Genomic DNA, 21,724 nt, shown 5'->3' with positions numbered 1-21,724 from the left:
ACTAGTTGCAGCCAAGAGTGGTTTCAGCATCTTGGGACCCGTTTAGATTAGTTGCCCTCCTGGACACATTTAGTTGCTGGTAAAGAATTCTGATACATTAAGAATGTGAGTGGTTTCTTTCCATGATTGTAGAGGTGGTCTGTTTAATTTTACTTTCTCTTGGGTCCTGGCTCTGGCTCCCACTCCTTCACAACTGGTTGGGTCCACCGGAGGCGGGCATGAAAAAGCTGGCTAAAAAAATAGCTGCCCCTGTAAGAAAGCTGAAGTTGGTCAGACTACGTCACGCATGTGTCCCTCCTTGCCAGTCCCACACTTCACCAGCTGCCCACACCCAGTTCCTGTGTTTCTGCCTACTGGGTGGGTTGGAATTTGCTGCTGTCCGCTTCCTCCCCCCCCCCCATTTCTTCGGTGTTAACTCTTAGCTATCCCTCCCATTTATTGTGCATTTTTAAAACAACTTTGTGCTTCCCTCTGACGTATGCTGTTCACTACGGGATTCAAGCAATCAACCATTGTTGGAAGAAGCTCTCAGTGGCCAATCCTCATGCCTGCATTAGATGCCTGGACAGCCACTTTTTTTTTGCAGTGGAATTCACTCCGTCTCTACGTAGTTTGTGTTTTGTTTTGTGTTTTGTGTCGCAGCACGCACCATTACTAAAGACCTAGGAAGGAGGCTGACCGATATGAGAGAGACAGTACCCGTTATCCCTGTGAAGACCGCCTCCCCAGTTCTGGGGTCTTCTCGGGACCATTTAAGGGAAACCCTTGGGTGCTTACACCTGCTAGTACCTCTGAGTGGGAAAACTTCTGAAAAGATCCACCTGGTACCAGAAGATTTGTTCACCCCCACAAAATCACTACGGTGCCAGTTAAGAGCTCATCTGCCTCAGCTATAGGCTATCCAAACGGGCAGCAAAATCCTCCAGGATCAATTTGGTACAGACCGATTCCCTTGTGTATGTATCGGTGCCCAAGGTGGCTAATGCAGCAAAGTCTCCTAGTAACTCGGTACCGAAAGAAAATCTGAGTTTGTTTTGGCGACTGCAGTTCTTTCAATTCCTCAGTACTGAAACGACAGAAGCTCAGATAAAAGGCATGAACATTATCGATCTAAGCCTAGCTCGGCACCAGCCTCCCCAAAGAGGCACACACTTTAAATATCTCCCGTTAGACGGGAAGAAACACAAGCAAACCTTCAGATATAGCTAATGAGATTACCAACACCGTCTCGAGACGGTTATCTGAGCCCTTTCTTGAAGTCTTGGCACACCTCAGATAAAATGGCTCCTTGAGTGCCTTCTCAGTGATGCGGACCCCAAGGAACTAGGTCCTTTACCTGCACCCATTTCAGTTGAGGGAGACTGCACAGCTCTGCTCAACAAGAAACAAAAGGTGTCAAAGGACACAGATGCAGACTCGAAAATTCTTGACCGTTCTCCTTCAAAGATATTCCATGTTATCGTGGTAATGGCCATGCAGGCCTAAAATTACACCCAAGGACAAACCTGAGACTGCAGAGGTCTTTGGTAAACTAACAAACTCAAAGTCCCCTCTTCATATGGAACGGTTATGGAACAAGCTTTTGCTCATTGGGGTAAACCCCACTCTGACCCCCCTAATTTAAAAATCCTTTAACAATAAATACAAAGTGCCTAAGAACCCTTTGTGCTCATGGGGCATCTTCCTGCGCAATCTGCTGTAGTTTCAGCTGCTCTAGGTACTATGGGCAAAGGTCCTGCACCTTTCCCTTCTACCGTCTTGGATACAAATTTCAAAGCCTGAGAAGCACAAAGAAAGATCATAATACTTCTCTCCAGCTTAGACAAGTGAACACAGCCACGGTCTTGACAGGTTTTTTTAACTTGCGGAAACTTGGATCGCTTCACCGAACTACTTCCTTGGAGTCTGGTTGAATTTTCCTTCTGGGTCTCGAAGGAAGAGAGGCGACCATTGAACTTCATGTTAAAGATTTAAAACACCACGGGAAGGGCAATGGTGCTGTATGCATACACACACTTCTTATTTGGCAGCCACTTCCATGCATCAAGACATCTAGGACAAGGTTTTAGACCTTTTATGGATGAGGTTCTTCAAAATGCAAAGCTAGCGTTACTGCAGCGAAGTCACTCGGGTCTATATTTGTGAAGCAAGTCCTTCAAAGCAGATGCGCAAAAAAATTAGTTCAAATGGATTGTCCTTCAATGTATTCCTCATCTTTGACATGTAATGTACAGCTTCAGAAAACTTCTTTGGCGTAGGGCACCCTGCGTCGATGGTGTCCAGTTGATGTACCTCGAAGGCCTCCGTCGAGGAGGATGTTATAAGTAGCACGCACGGCGCCCGTTTGCCTCAGTTCAATTTTTCCGCAGACTTGTTTACTGAGAAACTCGGCGCGCCACATTCAATTCTAACTGCGTAGTTCCTTTTTTTTTTTGTTTTTTTTTTCTTTCCTCAATGTCATCTTCTCCACACACCCCCTCGGTCTGGTTAAAAAAAAATGCAAGAGTGCGGCTTCAAGATGTCTATCATGGATTCCACATTGTCTATTTCTCTGGTGCCTGGGCGAAGGCCACAACATAGAACAGGAATCTGTGTGTCAAACGATGACGGGAAAGGCCTGGCAGGAATGAAAGGGGAAGCTGCAGGTAGGCAAGATATCCAAACCCCATAAGTCCCGACCTGCTCATGCTCCATCCTCCGAGACAAGAGGCGTCTCCCCGGTGTAAGAAGGATAAGCTTTCAAGGTCCCACAGTGGCTCCTGACATTCTCCATCCTTGGCGAAGCATTGAAAAGGAGACACCACTGGTCATCTTGTCACCTTCTCGTCAGGCGGCACCCCCGAGAGGGTGAGATGCCCTTCTAAAAAGTAGACACCCATGGAGTGGGAAGCATTCCAGATGGAGATGCTAAAGATATTCGAAAAGCAGGGCAAAGCTCCGTCCGCGCCTTTGATAGAAGCTGGCAAGGAGCGGTCTCGACCGGAAACTGCACCATCGAGCCAGAGTGGATGGCATGATCCACATGTATAACCTTCGAGGCCTTGATTGGAAGGATTACTCGAGATGGCGATCGCTCAAGGTCGTCTACACCCTTAAAGCCTGCAAAATCCTTGGCACCAAAAACGTCGAAGGAGCACCTGCCACCAACCTCAAGTAGGCTATCGACGCCACTGTCGATGCCGAAACAGAAGCTGGGTCAGGTGCCCCGTGTGCCTGAAGCCAGTGAGCTCTACCCCAGAAAAGACCTTTACCCCTCTACCCAAGAAAGTTATTTTTTTTGTATTTTTTTTAATCCCCCCCCCCTCCTGATCTCTTCCCCCCCTCTCTCCATTTTTGAGTAAGAAAGGTCTGATTAGGAGGATGCTCCTTTTGGGATTATGCCAGATGCCTGATATCGGAACGGAGTAGGATCTGACTGAAAGTTTTAGGTACAACTACTGACTCCATTTTACCCTTCCATGTGGCTGTGCAAGAAAAGGGTGGCCAGAAATTGGGAGACCCGGACACCAATTCGGTGATGGACAAAGTCCCTTATAAGAAAATATCGTCCTTCAGTAGCAACCCCAGCTACCTGTCCCAACATCCCACTCCGGAGAGCCTGCTGGTCCAGGCAGCCATGGCTACCTCTAACAAGGCAGCATACCCTACCATACCTCCCGATGGGGACAACAAGCACGTGGCTGGATGGGCACGGAAGGTATTTTCAACTGGAGTATGGCCCTGAAGTTGGCTAACTCCATATGTGCCTTAGCAACATTTTCGTACACTTTTTTTTTTTTGGAGTGCATATCCATGGTGCAGAGCATATTCCAGATGGGGATGAAAGGAACGGCTTCTTGGCTATTAAGGACGGCAAGGAAGCCATGTACAAGTACCTTCAGTCTGGATTGGACACTGCAGATGGCATTAGCAGGTCCATGGCCAGGAGCACAGTGATGTGCAGATTTGCGTGGTTGCAGGAGTCGGGTTTTGCACTGATGTGCAGGCTCATCTTCTCATGCCATTTGACGGGTCTCTTTTTTAGTAGCAAGGCTGACGAGAGTCTTGAGAGTTGCAGACCTCGAATGCGGCTGCCAAATTTGTAGGGGCTGCTGTTAGGCAACCGCAGCCTTTTTGTCCAGCGTTGCAGCCTATTTTCGCTACTATTCCTCATTTGGAAAGGCGAGGGGAATGGCCAGAGAAAGTTCCCTCGTGGTGGACGAGGTAGAGGTGCCAAGCCAGCTCAGCTGTATTTACCTTGCCGTCAGAAGCTGCAGCAATCGCTTCAAAACCAGAGCGCTTGCGTCACGTGTAACCGGTGGGTGGCAGACTCTTCAGCATCTCCAGGAATTGCGAGCCATTACCTCGGATGCATGGGCTTTGGAGACAAAATAGCCCAGTTACTGCCTCCCATTTAAACGTAGCCTCTCACCAATCTACCGGGGAAACGACTCTTTGAGGATTTCAGATCCACTCCTTGTGCAGGAAATGTTAACCCTGCTAGAGAGGTGCTATAGAACCAGTGCCTGCAGCATAGAGGAACAAGGGTTGGTATTCCCCATATTTTATTTATCCCCAAGAAAGACTGAGGACTGAGCCATCTTGGGCTAGATACTTGGAAATAGTTACTCGGGAAGGAAAAATTCAAGATGGTCACACTTTCTCTGATCCTTCAGGCCCTCCAATTATAGGATTGGTTGATGTGGTTGGACCTTCAGGATGATTACTTTTAATGTGCCAATCCATCTCAAGCACAGGAAATACTTGAGGTTCGCTGGTGGCTCGCACTATCAGTTTCGAGAACTGCCTTTCGGATTGACCTCTGCCCTGTGGGTCTTCACCCAACGAATGGTGGTGGCGGCAGCAGCGCATCTCGGGAGGGGGGTTTCAAGTCTACCCCTACCTGGACAATTGGCTGATCAGGATGCATTCTCCCGAAAAAGCCTTGGATCACCTCAGCCTTACCTGCAACTCCCTACAGACTGGGCTTCTCCCTCAATTTCAAGATGTCGCACATGCCACTTTCCCAACAGCTCCAGTATACCTGGGCTGTTTTAGACAAGTCCTTGGGGAAAGTGATCGCACCCAAGGTGAGGGCTCAAGACATTCTTCAGATGGTAACAAAGTTTCAGAATGCCCAATGTCTCCCGGCCTTTGAATTCTTAAGGTTGCTCAGCCTCATGACATCTGCTTTTACCTGGTGCCAGAGGCCCGGTTATGAATGAGATCCCTACAGTGGGCTCTTTGAACACAATGGTCCCAGTTCTCTACTGCAGGTCCTGATCAAACTTGCCCAGCATCTTTTATGGTGGGCCTGCGAGGAAAATATTTTGAAGGGGGAACCTCTTTGGAAACCAGGGCTGGAGATGACTAGTGACGGACGCCTCACTCACAGGGTGGGGAGCCCACACCAACAATCTGACAGCCAGCGGTCATTGGTCTCCAAGTCCAAACTACATATCAATCTTTTGGAGCTGAGGGCAATTGGACTAGCACTTGAAGGCCTTGGGGGGTGGGGGGGGGGAGAGAATGTCCTGATTATGATGGGACAACACAGTGGCCATGCATTACTTCACCAAGTGAGGAGGTGTAGGCCCACTACCACTGTGCAGAGGCAATGCAGCTCTGATATTGGGGAGTTCACTTGGCTGGGGAGGAGAACACAGCGGCGGACGCTCTGAGCCAGCAGAGCAGTCTTCCACAAGTGGGAACTTGCTCAGGAAGTCCAAGAGATCTTTGCCCTTTAGGGAACCCCTCAAGTAGATCTTTTTGCAACCGGGATCAACTGGAAATGCGAAAGGTACTGCTCAAGGGAATTTCCTCAGAGGAGCTCTAGGAGACGCGTTCGTGGTGGATTGGGATTTTCCACTTGTATCAGTGTTTCTGCCAATTCCCCCGTCATTCCTCAAGTAATCAGGAAGTTTAGACGGTTCGGGTGCCACGTGATCCTAATTGCTCTGGATTGGCCAGGAGGACATGGTACCCGGACCTTCTGGACATCCATCTGTCCACCGATACGTCTTCCACAGAGACAGTATCTTTCGCAAAGGGAGGGTCAGGTTCTCCAGCCAGAGCTCAACACTCGACCTTCATGTGTAGTTTCTGAAGGTTGAGATACAATTATTGGGACCTCCCGGATTACATGATGGAAGGGTTGCTTTCGGGGAAAAAGGCCAGTAACAAAATCTCTGTACTGTTGCTATTGGAATACATTTTGCAACTGGTGCAGGTAAAAGAATTTTGATCCTTTTGTATGGTCGACTCGATGTACTATCCTTTCTGCTTCATTAGCGCACAAAGGTCTTCACATGGGGACCAATGAGGGTTATCTAGCAGCGCTCTCCATATTAAAGCGTTCATCGGAGGAGTGTACTTACTTCAAAATTCCATTGGTGTCTCAATTTCTGAAGGGGCTCACAAATGTGTTCCCACTTTCTGCTTTTCAGGTTCCAGTTTGGGACCTTAACCTGGTTCTAAAATTTTTAGTGTGCACCATTTCAACCTTTGCACACATGTACATTGAGGTTAACCTTCAAAACTATACTGTTGGTGGTTCTAACAGCTACAGGAACTCTTCAAAGCCACCCTTTACTGTGTATTCCACAAGGACAGAGTTGTGTTGAGGGGTAAACCCTCCTTCCTAACTAAAATAGTATCACTCATCTAAATCAGAAAATTGTTCTGCCAGCATTTTATCCTCCGCATCCCAGTAAATAGGAAGAAGGGCTCCATAGATTGGACCCTAGAAGAGCTTTAAGCTTTTGTGTCTAGGACGTCCAGTTGAGAGTGGACGACAAGCTCTTTATTAGATACACTGGACGTAAATTAGGGCAAGCTGTTTCAAAGCAGACCTGGTCTACGTAGATCATCCTTATGATTTGAGAATGTTAGGCTAGCGGGCAATGACCCACCAGAGGGTTTGAGGGCACACCATCAGGGCCATGGCCATGCCTCTTCCACAGCCCTGCAAAGGGGAAGTCCACATTCGAAACATCTGTGATGCTGCAACATGGTCATTGTTGCACATGTTCACCAAGCATTATTGCTTGGATACCTCCCATGCTCAAGACGTCGCTTTTGGTAAGGCAGTGCTTTATTCTGCCCTGAGACAAGTGGCAACTCTAAATTCTCCAGTCTTGGATACTGCTGTGGGAGTCTGTCAAAGATGAGGAATACGTTGGAGGACACACTTCATTTGAAGAACATGTAACATCCAGTCGAAAGAAGGTTGCCAGTTGGTAAGTAACAACGTATTCCTCATCACCCTCCCATCCTACCCCCTCTGTAGAATTTCCCATGCTATTACAGTTTGTTCCAATAAGGCTGACTACTGCCTGCCTGTACTTTGCTAACACGAGGAGGGGGAAAAACAGAACTGAGGCCAACTGGCGCCGTGATTGCTACTTAAAACCTCGTAACCCTCGATGGAGGCCTTTGAGGGACATCGACTCGACGCAGAGCCCCCTCTGCCGAAGTTTCCCGAAGCTGGACATTACATGTCAAAGATGAGGAATACGTTGGCGGAACATCCAGTTGAAAGAACGTTACTAGTTGGTAAGTAACTTGTTATTCTGCTAATACTAAGTCCTAATCCTCTCGCTTGTACTGTCTCTTCCAGTTTTCATCATCAATGGGGAAAACGTCACAGAGGAGTAATGGGTTTTGATTTCATTTGCCATTGCTACTCCTTGGACCTTTTGGAGAGTCAAAAACTTTTGGAAGCAATAGAATTGGTTCAAGAAGAACTGGGTCAGTGGTATTTTATAATTCGAAAGAAGGCGGGTCGAATTAATCAATCTTTCTAGTTTCTACAGGTGAAGGAGACCTTTCACATGGTCACTGTGCCTCAGATTTTTGTGGCTCTGTAGCCCAGTGACTGGATGGCATCATTGATATTAAGATGCTTATTTTCAGATTTCCATTTTTCAAGGAACACTGCCAGTATGAGGAATTCGCTCTACCAGTACACTTGTCTGTTTCGAACTCACTTCAACCCCCAGAGTCTTCACCAGGTCCTGGGGGCTGTTGCAGCCCACCTACAGTTGAGGATGGTGCATCCATATCCATGCCTGCGGGGTTGGCTTCTACAGGCGCTAATTCTGCAGGAATTGCTACAGAAGATGCCACTTGCATGCAACATTGTACAATCTAGGGTTTTCAGTAAATGTGGAAAAGTCAACTCATTTTGTCAAAGGATTCAGTTTCTGGAGCAGTACTTGATACTAATCAAAAGACTGTTAAACCACCAGAAAGGGTGTTGGCAATTAACACGTCATTTGTGTTCAAAACTGATCCACTTCTTTCAGCATGGTGGTTCCTGAGACTTTTGGGGCTGATGGCTTCTTGCATCTATCTAGTCCCCTATGCAAGACTTCGTATGAGAAGCAAACTGGCACCAACTGTCTGATTACCCAGGATTTAAAATTCTAGTTAGTCACATTCAGGATTCACTTATTTGGTGGAGCGCTTCGGAGAACCTGTTCATTGGATTTCTCTTTTGAGCTCCTTCATTAGGTCATTACGGGTGGGGAGCCCACTGGTGAGATCTGACGGTTCATGGGCTGTGGTCAGCCCAAGAAAAGAAATTGCATAAATGTCTTGAAACAGAGCATCTTTATTTTTTGCTCTAAAATCCTTTCTTCCCTCCCTTCGGGGTAAAGTGGACAAAATATTAGCAGACAATACCACCGCAATGTTAACACTGGAATGCGTTCTCTTGCTATCTCTGTGCAGAGAAATGATGGTATTGGGCCATTCAGAACCATTTTTTGGCATCTCATCTGGAGGGAAACCAATGTCTTCGCAGACTGGCTCAGCAAGCTACCATTTGCTCCTCACGAGTGGGAACTGTAATCAGTTGTCATGATATTCCAGAAGTGGGCATCCAGCGGTCTTCGTCCTGTTAGTTTCTGGGGATTGCATGTGTCTTCATTCCTAGCTGTACTGGTCAAGCAAAATATGTACGTTCCATCCACTTCCCTTCAAGACGGATTGTCTCGGAATCTGACACTGATTCTTAACCCCGTTCTGGCCATGCCAGGGTTGTTTTCCAGATGTCCTGGAAGTTGCAGGGGCATCCAAGTTGCATCTATAGATATCGGGATCTATTGATGCCTCCGAAGGGGCAGGAGCTTCACCCCTCCCCTAAATTGCTCAACTTGAAGAGTTTTCCAATCTATATCACAACAGAAAATCAAGATTATAACCGCTGTCAGGAAAGCGTCAGCAAGAAGGCAATATCGCATTAAATGGTTGCCTTTCTACCGTTTTGCTCTAGACTGTGGCTCCACCCTATTGATAACTTGTGTCGGACACTATTTAGTGTCTACAGGACTTAGTCAATACTTGGAAGCATTATTTGTCTATTGGGGCTTATTGTAAGATAAAAAAAAATGTCCTCTTGAATATCTGTTCGGAAACACTGACAGCCTTAGTTTGCATTCACCCTTTTGGAGAGCCACCACGTCAGGGGAAGACTGGTTTGAGGTAAATGTTGAGGGTTTGTGTGTATGATGAAGGGGTTTGGGGGGGGAGAAATTGTTTGTAGTGGGGAGGGAGCAGGGTAGAAGGGGTGTCTGCTAAGGGGGCTGGGACAAAGGGGTGTCTCCAGGGGCACAGGGGTGTCAGCATGTGAGTGTGTATAGGAGGTTGGGGACAAAGGTTGAAGGGGGTAAAGGCTGCACCAAATTGGCCAAAAGATTATCACATAGAAGCATGAATAGTCCTTTCGGCTCTAATGCACAAACCAGCAAAAAAATGTGAACTTTTAACATTGAAAATTGCCTTTTTAATGGCCATTACATCTGCTAGGTTTGTCCCAATACTCGCCAGCGTGGGCAATTGGCGATGTAGGGGTGAGGTGTGAGACTAGAGCATGAGGTCACCCTTGTTTCAACCACTCAAAGCTGGACTTGTAGCAGTGCTTAGAGAATGCACAGGTACAACTGTGAAAGCTGTGACTATTGCATAGGGCACACGAGCCCTGCACTACTTCCCATTTTCTGCACTTGTTTTGTCAATTCCCTAGTTTAACCTTGTTGCTGTTCGGAGTTGTGCCCCGATAACCTCTGCCCATGCACTCGCGCTGATACCAACCCCTCAAAGCTCCTTGTCCTGGTTATTACTTGCCCATTTACTTGATTTGTAACAATATTTTGCTGTAATTGAATATCTTTTTCCAAAAACTGTATTACACCAATGAGAAAGTTTAATGCACTTAACTTCATTGAAACTGTTGGCTTTGTCAGTACTTAAAATGGTTTTACTTTCTATAATAATCAGTCCTCCTGTTTGAATTGGGCCACAAAGGTTAATAATTGACATCGGACATTTATTTTGAAAAGTGTTGTGTGCTAGAAACGTTGCTGGTGGGTTCAGGATCCAATTGTGATGGAAGGGGCTTCTATCAGTGATATGTATTTATGTAAAATTCGTATAGTAGCATACTGAATTATTTTTAACATGTATAAAGCACGGCATTGTACTTTTGATGCAACAAAGCGATCTATGATGCAAGAGGGGGTAACATTTTGCCAACCAAAATTGTGGTATATACCAAAAGATTGCTGGGCTTTATCTTGCATAAATTCTTTTTTTTTTGTTTTTTTTTGTGTGCAGCTGCAGTAACAATTCGTTGCTATTCTCATGCAAAACATGAATCTGATGAAGAGTTTGATGCCCGATGGGTGACCTACTTCAACAAACCAGATATTGATGCCTGGGAGCTTCGAAAAGGTAATTCTAGTTAATACAATTGAAGGTGCAGGATGTGACCAGAGAGTAGACTGTAATGGACAGTAGAAGTAGTCCCTGGCTGGGGGAGGGGGCTGGGGGGGGGTTGCAGTACGCTTTATTGGACTGAGTTACACTAAGAATTGAAGTTGGTGTGAGAAAATGGACTTGAATATGAAACATAAAATTCCAACATAAGAGCCTAGGGACAGACAATTGTACCAACTTCCATTCTGATATTCGTGACAGACGAAAGCATGGGAAGTATTGGGTGAGCCACTGGAGTGTGAAAGTGGAGGGTTAAAAGGGGAGTCTTTCAGATGCTTGCAGGTGAAGTCAGTCTTTTTTGTAGAGTCCCTCATGGATAAGCTTTGTCACTGGGAATACCAATCCAGTCTAGTGTGGCAAGTGGAGAAGGTGCGGAGGGGACATGTTGAATAGATAGTTTGGAGTGGAAGGAACGTCTGAGTGGTTTTTAAATGTGTTTCTTTCATGGGCAGCCATCTAGTGGGGTGAAGGTGGGTAGCGGAGGATCTGGGTAGGTTGAAAAGTCAGCAGTTCTTGTTTTGAGGCAGGAAATGGTAGAAGGGAAGGTCAAGATGTAGGCTTGCACAGTAAAACTTGCTGAGCACTTGTGTAAAGCTGAGATTTAGTGTTTGCGAGGTGCTTGGTAGTGTTCTAATTTTTAGGAGGATTCAACCTAGGTTGTCTGACTAAAATGAACTGAGTTTTCAGTGATTATCAAATGGAATCTCAGGAGTGAGGAGTACCGAGTAAGATTGACAGTGGGGTTAGCCTTGAAGCCTGGAAGAAAGACTTCCATTTTAGGAGTTAAGCATGAGACGGTAGAGCATGCAGTGGCGGAAAGCAAGTGGTAACGCGTTCAGCGATAGAAAAGTTAATGGAGGGCAGATCTAGTTCTTGTTAGCAAAGAGGTGATGGAGATATTGCTATACCCAAGGAGATGTTTAGGGTGAAGAGTTGACATTGTACCCATTTTTGGGTGTTGGGGATGAGGTGTTGGTTCCATGAGCTTGATAAGGAGTGATACGAGAAGACAATCAAAGTTTCTCAGACCAGGGCTGAAGTTTGCAAGGGAGAGTGTTGATTAACAGTGTGAGGACTTTGGAAAGGGTAAGTTGAATAACAATGGAAAAGGTTATTGGTGGACAGTGGTAGGAAGATGCAGATGTGAAGTGAGGGCACTCTGGAATACTTGAACCAGAATCCAGATTGGATGTGGTCACAGCTGGTCTATAGCAAGATAGTTGGCCCTGCAATAGACAACCATTTTTATGGATTTTAGAGTTTGTGGTTAGGACAGACTGTTAGTGTTTATTGGGGTAGGGCACTTGCACGTTTCATAAATCTAAGGACTGTGGCTGAAATTCACAACTCTGCTGTTGGCGGCTTGTGAAAGCAACCTTCAACATGTAAAAAGGACCTGCTTTCATTTTCCGAGCTTGCATGCTCTCAAGTTGAGACACTGGTAAATTATGGTGGTGGTCAGCACTGAATTTCCCCTCCTATGTTAGTGTTGGGCGTTTCCAAGATCCTGTGTTTAGGGAAGATGAATACACTGCTAGGTTGCAGAGCTTCTCGTGTATGCAGTACTCGCCAGTGGTTAGCAGAGCAGTTGGGGACCTCTCAGGCAGGGTGAAGGTACTGGATAATATGCAGAAATGCTAGTACCACCTGCCATGTGGAGGGTGGCGGGAAGTCCCAGTTTTAACTGGGAACTGTAGGGAACATGATTTTGTTCCCTGATAGAAAAGGGAGTCAGCAGCGGCGTGCAACTCTTCAAAATTAAGAGCTGCCACCACCAGCACAACCTAGTTTAATAAGGAGCCAAACGGAGAAACCTGCTTGAGGGGAGTGGGGGCACTGACTAGCCGACTTGGTTACCTTTTAGGGATTATGCTGATCAAGAAACGGACCTACACTTAATGGTGCCTAAACTGGTTGGTTAGGATTCACTCTTAAGTGTCAGCTCGCTCTGCAATCTTTTGTCTGAAGGGTATTGTCTTTAGAAACACTGCGGCACACTCCTGTAATAACCGCCATACACACCAAGTGTAAGTGTGCCTTGCAAGCCGCTGAATGGATGTCATGAATTGTACCTTGCCAACACTTATTCAAAGGAGATGAGCTGAAGGGTGTTGGTGTTTGGGTCCCAGCACCCCCCACCCCTTGTCTTTTGCATATTTAAGTAACTTTGGGGTCTCACCCTAAATTGCATGGGGATTCCAGACGTGGACCCTTAGCTCACTATTCTTAGACACAGCTCCACCCTACTAATGAGGTCCAACCAGACCGAAGCACGTGTCTGAGGTTGCCGTTGGTACTCTTGTTCAGAGGTGAATTGCCTAGCATTTCGGTCAAAGACTGAGGACAAAGGGCAAAAACTGATGTTTGGGATAGTTCTCCTCTGAAAGAAGGTGATCTAAGGAATCTGGGTAAGTCTCTTGTAACCGGGACTTATGTCCGGCAGAGAGATTCCAGGACCCCCTTATTTTTTGTTTCTCACCCTGACAGTCAGTTATCTACGAAATTAATCACCTGGGGATTCCACCTGTCTTTGCTGCAGCTGCTGGGTCTGTCACCTCAGGTGGCTGACCTGAATCGCCTTTTTTTCCCACCGTGTCTGGGCTTCAGGCCCAAGCTTTGATCAGATTTATGCTAATCTCCCACTGCCCTGTGCTGATGGCTCCATTGGAACTCCTTGGCCTGCTGGCTTTACGTAAAGTTCTGTGATTTTTTTCATATGCCCAGCATCCACCACTCCACTCAGTGTATGCTGTGTTGGTTTGCGTCCTTTGCCTTTTTTATTCTGGTGCCCTAACTTTGGCTGAGTTTCCGCCTCTCGTTTTGCCCCTTTGAAAGCTACAGAACACTCGGGAGCCATTTCCTTCTCTGACTTAAGCCACTCCTTGAGCTGCCGCTGTTTTGCTCTGCATGCTGCAGGCCCTCGTCCCCAGTAAATCTGTCTGCTTTCCTTAGTGATTATTGCACTGTTGATGGGCTCCATTTAACTGCTCAAGGGGTTCCAGCTCATAATCTGGGACCCGGCGCTGAAGCAGCAGCTCTGTTCTCTGCTTTTAGCCCTGTGCTCTCTTCACTCTTTGCACTCTGACCACCTCCACATGCAGGATCTGCGTAATATATATTCCATCCGCATCTGAAATTCCTAATGGGCCCGTTGGAGCATTTTATTTTGGGTCCTTTGTGGGGCTTTTGGGAGTTGCTATTAGCAGTGTGACAGAAGTATTACAGAAGCCTTGTATAGTATTTAGTTAGCCCCTCCTTGTACCTGCCTAAAGGAATTGAGCATTAAGCTACTAACCTTTAGTACTTTACTCTTGAGACTGTTGGGCGAGGGGGCGCATGTGGATTAGGTCAGGCACCGCCATGGGTTTGTACAAATCTGACCAGCTAGCCACCATGGGTCCATTTTAACAGCAGGCCATAGTTTAGAACTTTTAATTGGAACGTTGGATTGCCACTTGTAGGTGAGATTGCTTGGTCTGTGACCCTGCCCATGAATGACTGCTACTAGCATCTAGGCTAAGATCTGTTATAATATTTTATTTGTATCGCGCTCATACACGCGACGAGGCAAGGGAGGGGAACAAAGGAGGACTATCTTACCAGGCCCGGTGACATTAAGAGTGCAGGGGAGAAGGAAGGGGGGCGGGATGGAGAGTACAGAGGGGGGGTAGGTGGGAGCGGAAAGTGCTGTGCATAGGAATGAAAACTTTGTAGTGCAGCCAGCAAGTGCTAGGTTTAAGGTACAGACTGGGGGTGTTAAGTGCAGGAAAGGGGGTGGCTGTGGGGGTTACAGATGCATACCCTAAGTGCAAGGGTTGCCTGGAGGCAGTGCGGGTGCATTGGAGGGTTGGGAAGCACCTGAGCCTGAAATCTGGATAACGAAGGTGCATGATGCCTTAGCAGAACAGATCAACAGGGGAGAGGAGGCAGAAGCAGAAGACTGTCTTGAGGTGCTTAAGTTTCAGAGTGGCATGGAGGCAGTTACGGAGGGAAGCCCCAGCCGAAGACAGATCTACCCCCAGCACGTTTCTTTGAGAACAGTCTGACCCTAAGGGAGTTGGAGGCGAAGGAGCGAAGAGCTTGAGAGGAAGTTATTTGCACAGGGTGTTTTGCACCAAGGCCCCAGAAAGCCTTGTGTACAAGGCAAAGGGTCTTGAATTTAATCCTTGCAGCGTCTGGGAGCCAATTAAGAGATTTCAGGGCTTCAGAGATACCATCCCAGAGTTTGAGGCCCAGGACAAGCATTGCAGTCCTGTTCTGGATGGGTTGCAATGGGCGCAGAGTAGAAGCAGGTAGATATAGGAAGTGGCTGTTGCAGTTATCCTGGAGAAAACAAGGGCTCGAGATAGTGAGCTTCCGGGAGGAGGAGAGGAAAGGCAGAATACCTCTGAGGAGGTGCATTTGCAAGTTTGACTTTTTAGAGACATCAGAGATGCGGGCAGGAAAGGAAAGCGTGGAGTCGAAGATGACCCTGAGGTTCTTAGCCTTGCAAGTGGGGTTAGGAGGCCCAAGGGAGTCGGGCCAGAGTGACGGGAAAGGAGGGTGAAGGTGTGCCGACTGGGATCTCCGTCCGACTGGAATTAAGGCAGATATCGTTGGCGGCACACCACTCCTGAATAGCAGACAGGCAGTTGGAGATGGAAAAAGGTGTCCAAGGAGTGTCGGCATAGCACTGAAAATTGGAGCACAGAGGCAATGTGATGGGCGAGAGTTGCCAGGTATTGGTTGAAAAGCCAGGGAGAGAGATCTGTAGCAGCTGGATTTAGTTATGCTGGTACAGTTAATATCGGATTTAGAAGCACACCCTCCAATATATGGTGCAGCTACCATATAAAATGAACCAGCTTAACACTAACAAAGTGGTAAAAATGTCTAGTTGCAACTGCTGGCCAGGCCTAACTATACTTGCACACTCAATTTTACACAGAGCGTATTATTTATTTCTCAGCATGCGCCTGTTGGCTAGTGCACATTTTTAGGCCTGCTTGGAAAAGACTTGAGCGCCTGGTACAGTTGCATGCACAATTCCACCCAAAGAGCAATTGGCTACTACTTTTGTTTTTATGTGCAAACAACCAATTTGCTTGGTCAAGAGGTGGAAAGCACCGGAGAAAGTTAGATATGGGTATGCAGGGCTAGAATGGAAAGGGTCGTAATTACTGTAGATGGTCAGAGACCACTGTTATACAGTAATGGCACTTAAGGTATTTTTCAAACTTGACGCATGGCTAATTTTTCACCCTAGTAGGAAATGAGAATTGTAAGTAATCAAAATGGTCATAGGCACCCCTCTGCGAGAACGAACACAGCCCATTGACCTCTTCTTTGGGAAGGTACCCACTCGAGTCTGCAACCACACTTTAGCTCACTGTACCGTTCACAGATGGGTAAATAAACATTTTTGTCCCGCCCACATGGGCAGTCCAGCACCGACATGCTGTCCATTCCCTTCTGAACAAGAATACCAACAGCAACCCCATACATTTTGTTTCTTCCTTGTTGGGGACCAGTGAGGTGGAGCTGTGCATCTCTGAGCACAGTGAGCATGGGGGCTACGTCTGGATGACCCTGGGGAAACCTAGGGTGACTAGACTGCCCATGTTGGTGGAACAAAGACTGATGTGCAAATGGAGATTTCCCATCTGTGAAAGACGTTGTCAAATAGTCTGTCCTAGTTTACAACCTTGTTAGTTGCGTCTCAATGAAAAATAACTGATCCTGGCACCTGATGCTGCTTGTGTCCTGTGACTGTCCGATATAGTGACATTTGATGGTGCATGAATTGACCCATACTGAGTGAAAAAGGTAGACCATGTGACCCTTTCCTCGGGTGAGATTTTGTTCAATGCTCTATTTCTTGCCGCGCATGCCCTTGACTGTTTTGACCTTTTGCGGGATCACACCTCAGATTTTTCCTAATTACTGAAACTTGGTATAGGGATTCATTCGACCCACAACTTTGTCAGGCACTTTTTCTTAACTTTGGTATTTTGAGACTGGATAGAATGCTCAGTCTTTCCTTGCATGCATTGAAGATGGAATCCTTTCTCCTTTGCATCAAAATGGTACCCTTCATTTTGTACTTTGCAGGCCTGTTTGGAAATTCGAACTTGATTCTTATTCTTGGCGTTTTTAGGGGATTTTAATCTTTGTTGTGATCAGCCACTCATTTTGTGACTGCCCACGCAGATCTTGATTTGGCCCAACTGCTTAGTGGCTCGTCCCATTCTTCAGGTATCATGGTATCTTATATTGGCCTCACCCGAGTTGGTTACAGTATATACCAACTTACCGGTGACCTGGATCCCTTTATTCCTTTTTCTGTTTAAGTTGCTCCTGTCCATACTGTAGCGCTTCTCCCTGCCCTCCATCTAGCCGCTGGAACAAACTCTTGGGCCATGGTCGCAAAGGGCATTATGGTGTTGAGCAAACGGATATTCCTACAGAAGGTCTTTTCTTGCCACTGCAGACTACTCCAGGGGTCGCTTCTCTCAACCTTGTTTCTCCACTGAACTTGCTGATTTACGGTTGCATAAAGGGCAAGCCGACTGTAAATGGTGGCTTGACTATTGACTTTCTGCTTGTGAAATTCTGGAGCATTACAGCTGCCTATCAGCTGGCTATCAACAAAGCTAAATGTGCTCATGATGGCCTGTGTTCAATCATCTGCTAACGCTTCTAAGGCACTATTTAAAATGGTACTCTCTTCGAATGGATTGTGTCCTCCCACGTATTCCTCATCTTGGATATATCCTTACCTTTGGCCTCTGAAAATTTTTCCTGCCCAGCAGAGGGCGCTCCACTCGAGGCGGCAACGTCGATGTCCCTTGGCGACCTCCGTCGAGTGACGTCATCCGTAGTATAATTGCCTCGACCGCGCCCGTTGGCTTCAGTTCAGTTTTTCCGTTAGCTTCACTTCGGAACGAAATAAAACGGCGCTTCAGTCACGGCGAATTATGTTGTCGTCTTCGAACCCGTCTACTCCGAAAACGGGGTTTAAGAAATGTCTTGAGGTGCGGAAGAAAAATGTCACTGACCGACTAAAGTTTTTTTGGTGCCTTGGGTCCAAATATTGGATCAACGACTGCGGTTCGTGCCAATCTATGAACCATAAGGCCTTGAAAGAAAGACTAGGTAAACTGGCGGTGGGGGAGGAATCCTCGCAGTTATCTTCGAGAGGGAAGAAAGAATCGGCTGAGTCTTCGTTAAAAAGCCATTTAAAAAAATCCAGATCGAGGAGTAGATAAAGGAAGTCCTTATTCTTCGTCCAATCTCCTTCTTCCTTGACTTCGGAGGAAGTTGGTTCTTGTCCAACTAAACATGACTCCCCTAGAACGTGGGACGCATTTAGAGAGTCAATGATAAAAATGTTTTGACAACGTGGCCCAGACCCCCTCAAATGTCTGAAGGTCATGCGTCTAGTCACAAAAGAAGTGACGGGGGAAGGTCTAAAACTAGAAAATCCGACAAATTGTCGAGGGTGTCTTCTAGGGACTCTTCCCAGACACCTAAAAAGACAGACCTTAAGAAAAAGACTCGATGTTGATGGGTCTTTAAAGACCTTGACGAAAACCTCTTCGAAGCCTTTTAAGGCTGTCGAGTATAAAGGGTCGACGACCCAGCAGAAACGTCATGTCGAGTGCTTTTATCAACGACCTCGAAGACTTCTTCAGCGTAGTGTTTCGAAGGCTCCTTCGACAACGTCGACTGCCTCGAAGATTCCTTCAACAGCATTTGTAGTAAAACATCGACGAATACCTCTAACATCGAAGGTAACGGCCACTACTCCTACGTCCCGTCCCCTTTCCTCCATACTTGTTGGACATCTCTCCGTCCTGTGGGACGGGACCGGAGCACTTTGTAAAAAACATCCACATTTTTTTCCAAAAAATGTGTCCCTCTTTCCTGCGCAGGGCCCGGCACGTGGCCGTAACCCCGCCCACCTTGGCTCTGCATTGCCCATCAGTCCTTTTCTCCACTCGATCGGGGCCGGACGCACTTGCATCCTCGAAGATTTTCTTCCCTTTTTTCCTCTGGCTCTCGCTAGCGTTCTTTTACTAGTCTGTCTGTCTTTCAAATTAGACTTTCCAGATTGTTCATGTCACCGTCTCTTCACGAGGGCGGATCCCCATCCTCTTTGTTTAGAGTGTTTGGGTCCGGAACACCGTTGGGACTCCTGTTTTTACTGTGACTCCCTTTCGGTCCGGGCACTTCAACGTCGTTTGGAGTGGTGGGAGGAGGTGTTCCGACGAACTCCTTCGCATTTTCAGGCGTTCATTTATGAGAAGAAAAAACGCCCGGTAAGTTCTTTACTTTTCAGAGCACCCCGGCCGGGGGATACCTTCCCGGGTTCCTCTCGGTCCGGGAGGGGCGTTGAACGCTCAGCTACCGGGGTTCGCCCTGAGGTGCCCTTTGGACCTAATAATTCTACCAGAGTTTTCTCCGAGGGTCTCCGTAAGGGGCCTGTGGACACAGGAGTATGCTCCGAGGCCCCTCCTATGGGGGCTGTTTGTAGACCCAGTTCTACTGAGTCGTGGGGTACTGGAGTTCGCTCTGAGGCCTGTCGGCTTCCCTCAAACCGGGGTGCTCCCCGAGGCCTTAGCTGGGCTTGTAGTTACCGAACGGATGTTCGAGGCCCGCGCAGATAAGGCTGTTACCGGGCCTGGGTCCGAGGTCCCTCGTACAGTGGCTAAAGCTGCCAACAGTTCTGAGAGGCCAGACAAGGCTTTGTCAGTGAAAGCGGTTGCTCACCGTTCCCGCTCTTGTGGTGACACCAGATCTGTTGAGGGGGCAAAGAAGCAAAGTTCTTCTTTTACGGGCAGTGCCGAGGTCCTTCCTTCAAAGGCTCAGTTGGCGGTTGGTATGTCAAAAACATTCCAGGCCTCATAGTACCGGCTTGGCCGAGGTTACTTATGTTAAGGCTAAGATTAAGACCCCTGATCCATCGACGGGGACCCCTGCCTCACGTGCCGCATTTCCCCTCAGATGAGGACAAAATGGCACCCGTTCCCGCCACGACCACATTGGCCATTTTAGGTGCTACCCCTACAACTACGCCATCGGCTTCTGGTGTAGGGCTTGGTCTCTTGGGTGAACCTAGGGTCCCTTGTGCGCATCCTTACCGGCCGGTTTATGATTGGAATGCCCGGATGCCTCTTCCGCACAATGTTTCGTTGCCTGCGGGGCGGCTTCTTTGATTTATGTGGATACGGTGGAGGGGCCGGTGTGGCACCCTTTCCCCCGTTACGTCCCTGGATTTGTCCACCTCATGAGAGGCCTCCTCAGGTCCCAAAACAATCTCTTGAGGATGCCTTTTTCAGTAAATGTCAAGCGTTTATGCGCACCGACCCCATGAGGGAATATTTCAAAGGGCTTTTCAAGGAGATATGTCCACCTGCGCCTCCGGCTCCACCCGTTCCTCTGATGTTTCTGCTGGCGCCTCCCTTGCCCGGGGTGCCCCCCACGCCCCCCTCTTCCGCCTTTGCCTCAATTGTCACCAGTGGACACGTCAGTGCCTGACACGGCTCTGCAGGATCCTGACCTGTCAGATGACCCTCAAGGCGATCAGGACAGCGAGGACCTTCCCCCGCTCGATCAGAGCCTTTCATGACCGGGTACTGGACATGATGAGTTTCTTAGATGTTCCGGTGCCTGAGGCACCCGCTCCGCAGGAGAGCGTGCTTTCTGGGCCGTTCACCCTGCCTCTTGGAGCGTACCGGCCTGTTCCTGCAGAAGGACGTTCTGGCCGAGGTCCGAAAAGCCACACTCGGGACTTTTTGCCAATAAAAAGATTGATGCGAGGTACAGGCTGCATTCTTCGGAAGAGGTGGCCCTGTCGTATTGTCCGCCTCCCTCCTCCACAGTGGTGGCTGCGGCCACTTTGCAGTCCAGGCCTGCAGCATCCTATTCCACGGCGGCTACTCAGGTTCTGGGAAAGGAGGACAAGCTCCTCGACTCCCTTGGGCGGAAAATCTTCGCCAACTCAGGCTTGCAGCTCAGGCAGGCCAACGCTATTGGCGGGAGCTAACATGCGGATGTGGAGGTCTGTCTGAGTTTGAGGAGCACATCCTTGTCGTCAAGTTGGAAGACTTAAAAGGAGGCCTTTCCGATGCCAGGGTCTTGGCCCTGGATCTCCTGGAGGCTGCGGCTCATCACGTAGACACCTCGGCTCGGGGCCTGATGCTTGGGGTTGATACCTCACAGCAGGAGTGGCTGCATGCCACTAAATTTTCTAAGGAAGTGCAAGACCAGGTGTTGGATCTTCCATTCGATGGTAAGGTGCTTTTTCATTCTATTGATGTAGAGCTCACCAAAACCAAGGATAGCACTCAGATGGCTAAATCATTGTCTGTTCTGGTTGAAGCTCCTTTCAAATCCCAGAGACCGTTTCGCAAAGTCGCACTTACTCTGGTTTTTGGGGCTTCCTCGACCGCAAATCTCGCAGTGGATACTCCTGCGGGGAATAGCCGCCGTAGACAACAGCGCACACGGTTTTTCTCCCACTCCTCAGCCTCGCCAGGTTCAGGTGGCACCGCCACCGATAAGCCTGCCAAATGAGGGTTTTCCACGCTCGCACGAGACCCCGGTGGGAGGACGCATTGCGTCTCATTGGGAGGCGTGGCAGACCATCACAGCAGACAGATGGGTCTTGTCAGTCGCTCGAGCGGGCTTCCGCTTACCTTTACCCCCTACCCCCCACTCAACCCTCCTTTTCAGCTGTCGGGCTCACCCTCCCTCAAGGCAGAGGTTCAGAAACTTCTGGACCTCGGAGCTGTGGAACCCGTTCCCCTTGGGGAGCGAGGGGAGGGCTTCTACTCCCGGCTGTTTACGGTGCCCAAACCCAACCAGGCTGGCCTGCGCACCATCCTAGACCTTTCCCAATTCAATCTTTTCCTACCCCCAGAGAAATTCAAGATCACGCACAGCCAGGGCTCCCGCGTACATGCATATCCTGATTTGGAATCCA

At 48.1% G+C, this 21,724-nt stretch overlaps 1 protein-coding gene across 1 annotated transcript in view; it reads left to right on the top strand.

Moving 5' to 3' along the window:
• COX5A (cytochrome c oxidase subunit 5A) overlaps positions 1-21,724 on the top strand; it is a 95,291-nt gene that overhangs the window by 28,198 nt on the left and 45,369 nt on the right. Inside the window, exon 2 of the mRNA XM_069624517.1 lies at positions 10,597-10,713. Within this exon, the coding sequence (XP_069480618.1) occupies positions 10,597-10,713 (117 nt within the window). The remainder of the gene's footprint in view (positions 1-10,596; positions 10,714-21,724) is intronic.

This window comes from Ambystoma mexicanum, chromosome 11, assembly GCF_040938575.1.
Source record: "Ambystoma mexicanum isolate Mex_15411 chromosome 11, UKY_AmexF1_1, whole genome shotgun sequence".
NCBI classification, from domain to species: Eukaryota; Metazoa; Chordata; class Amphibia; order Caudata; family Ambystomatidae; genus Ambystoma; species Ambystoma mexicanum.
The sequence above is the reverse complement of the archived record's forward strand: the minus strand, read 5'-3'. Positions and strand labels throughout refer to the sequence as shown.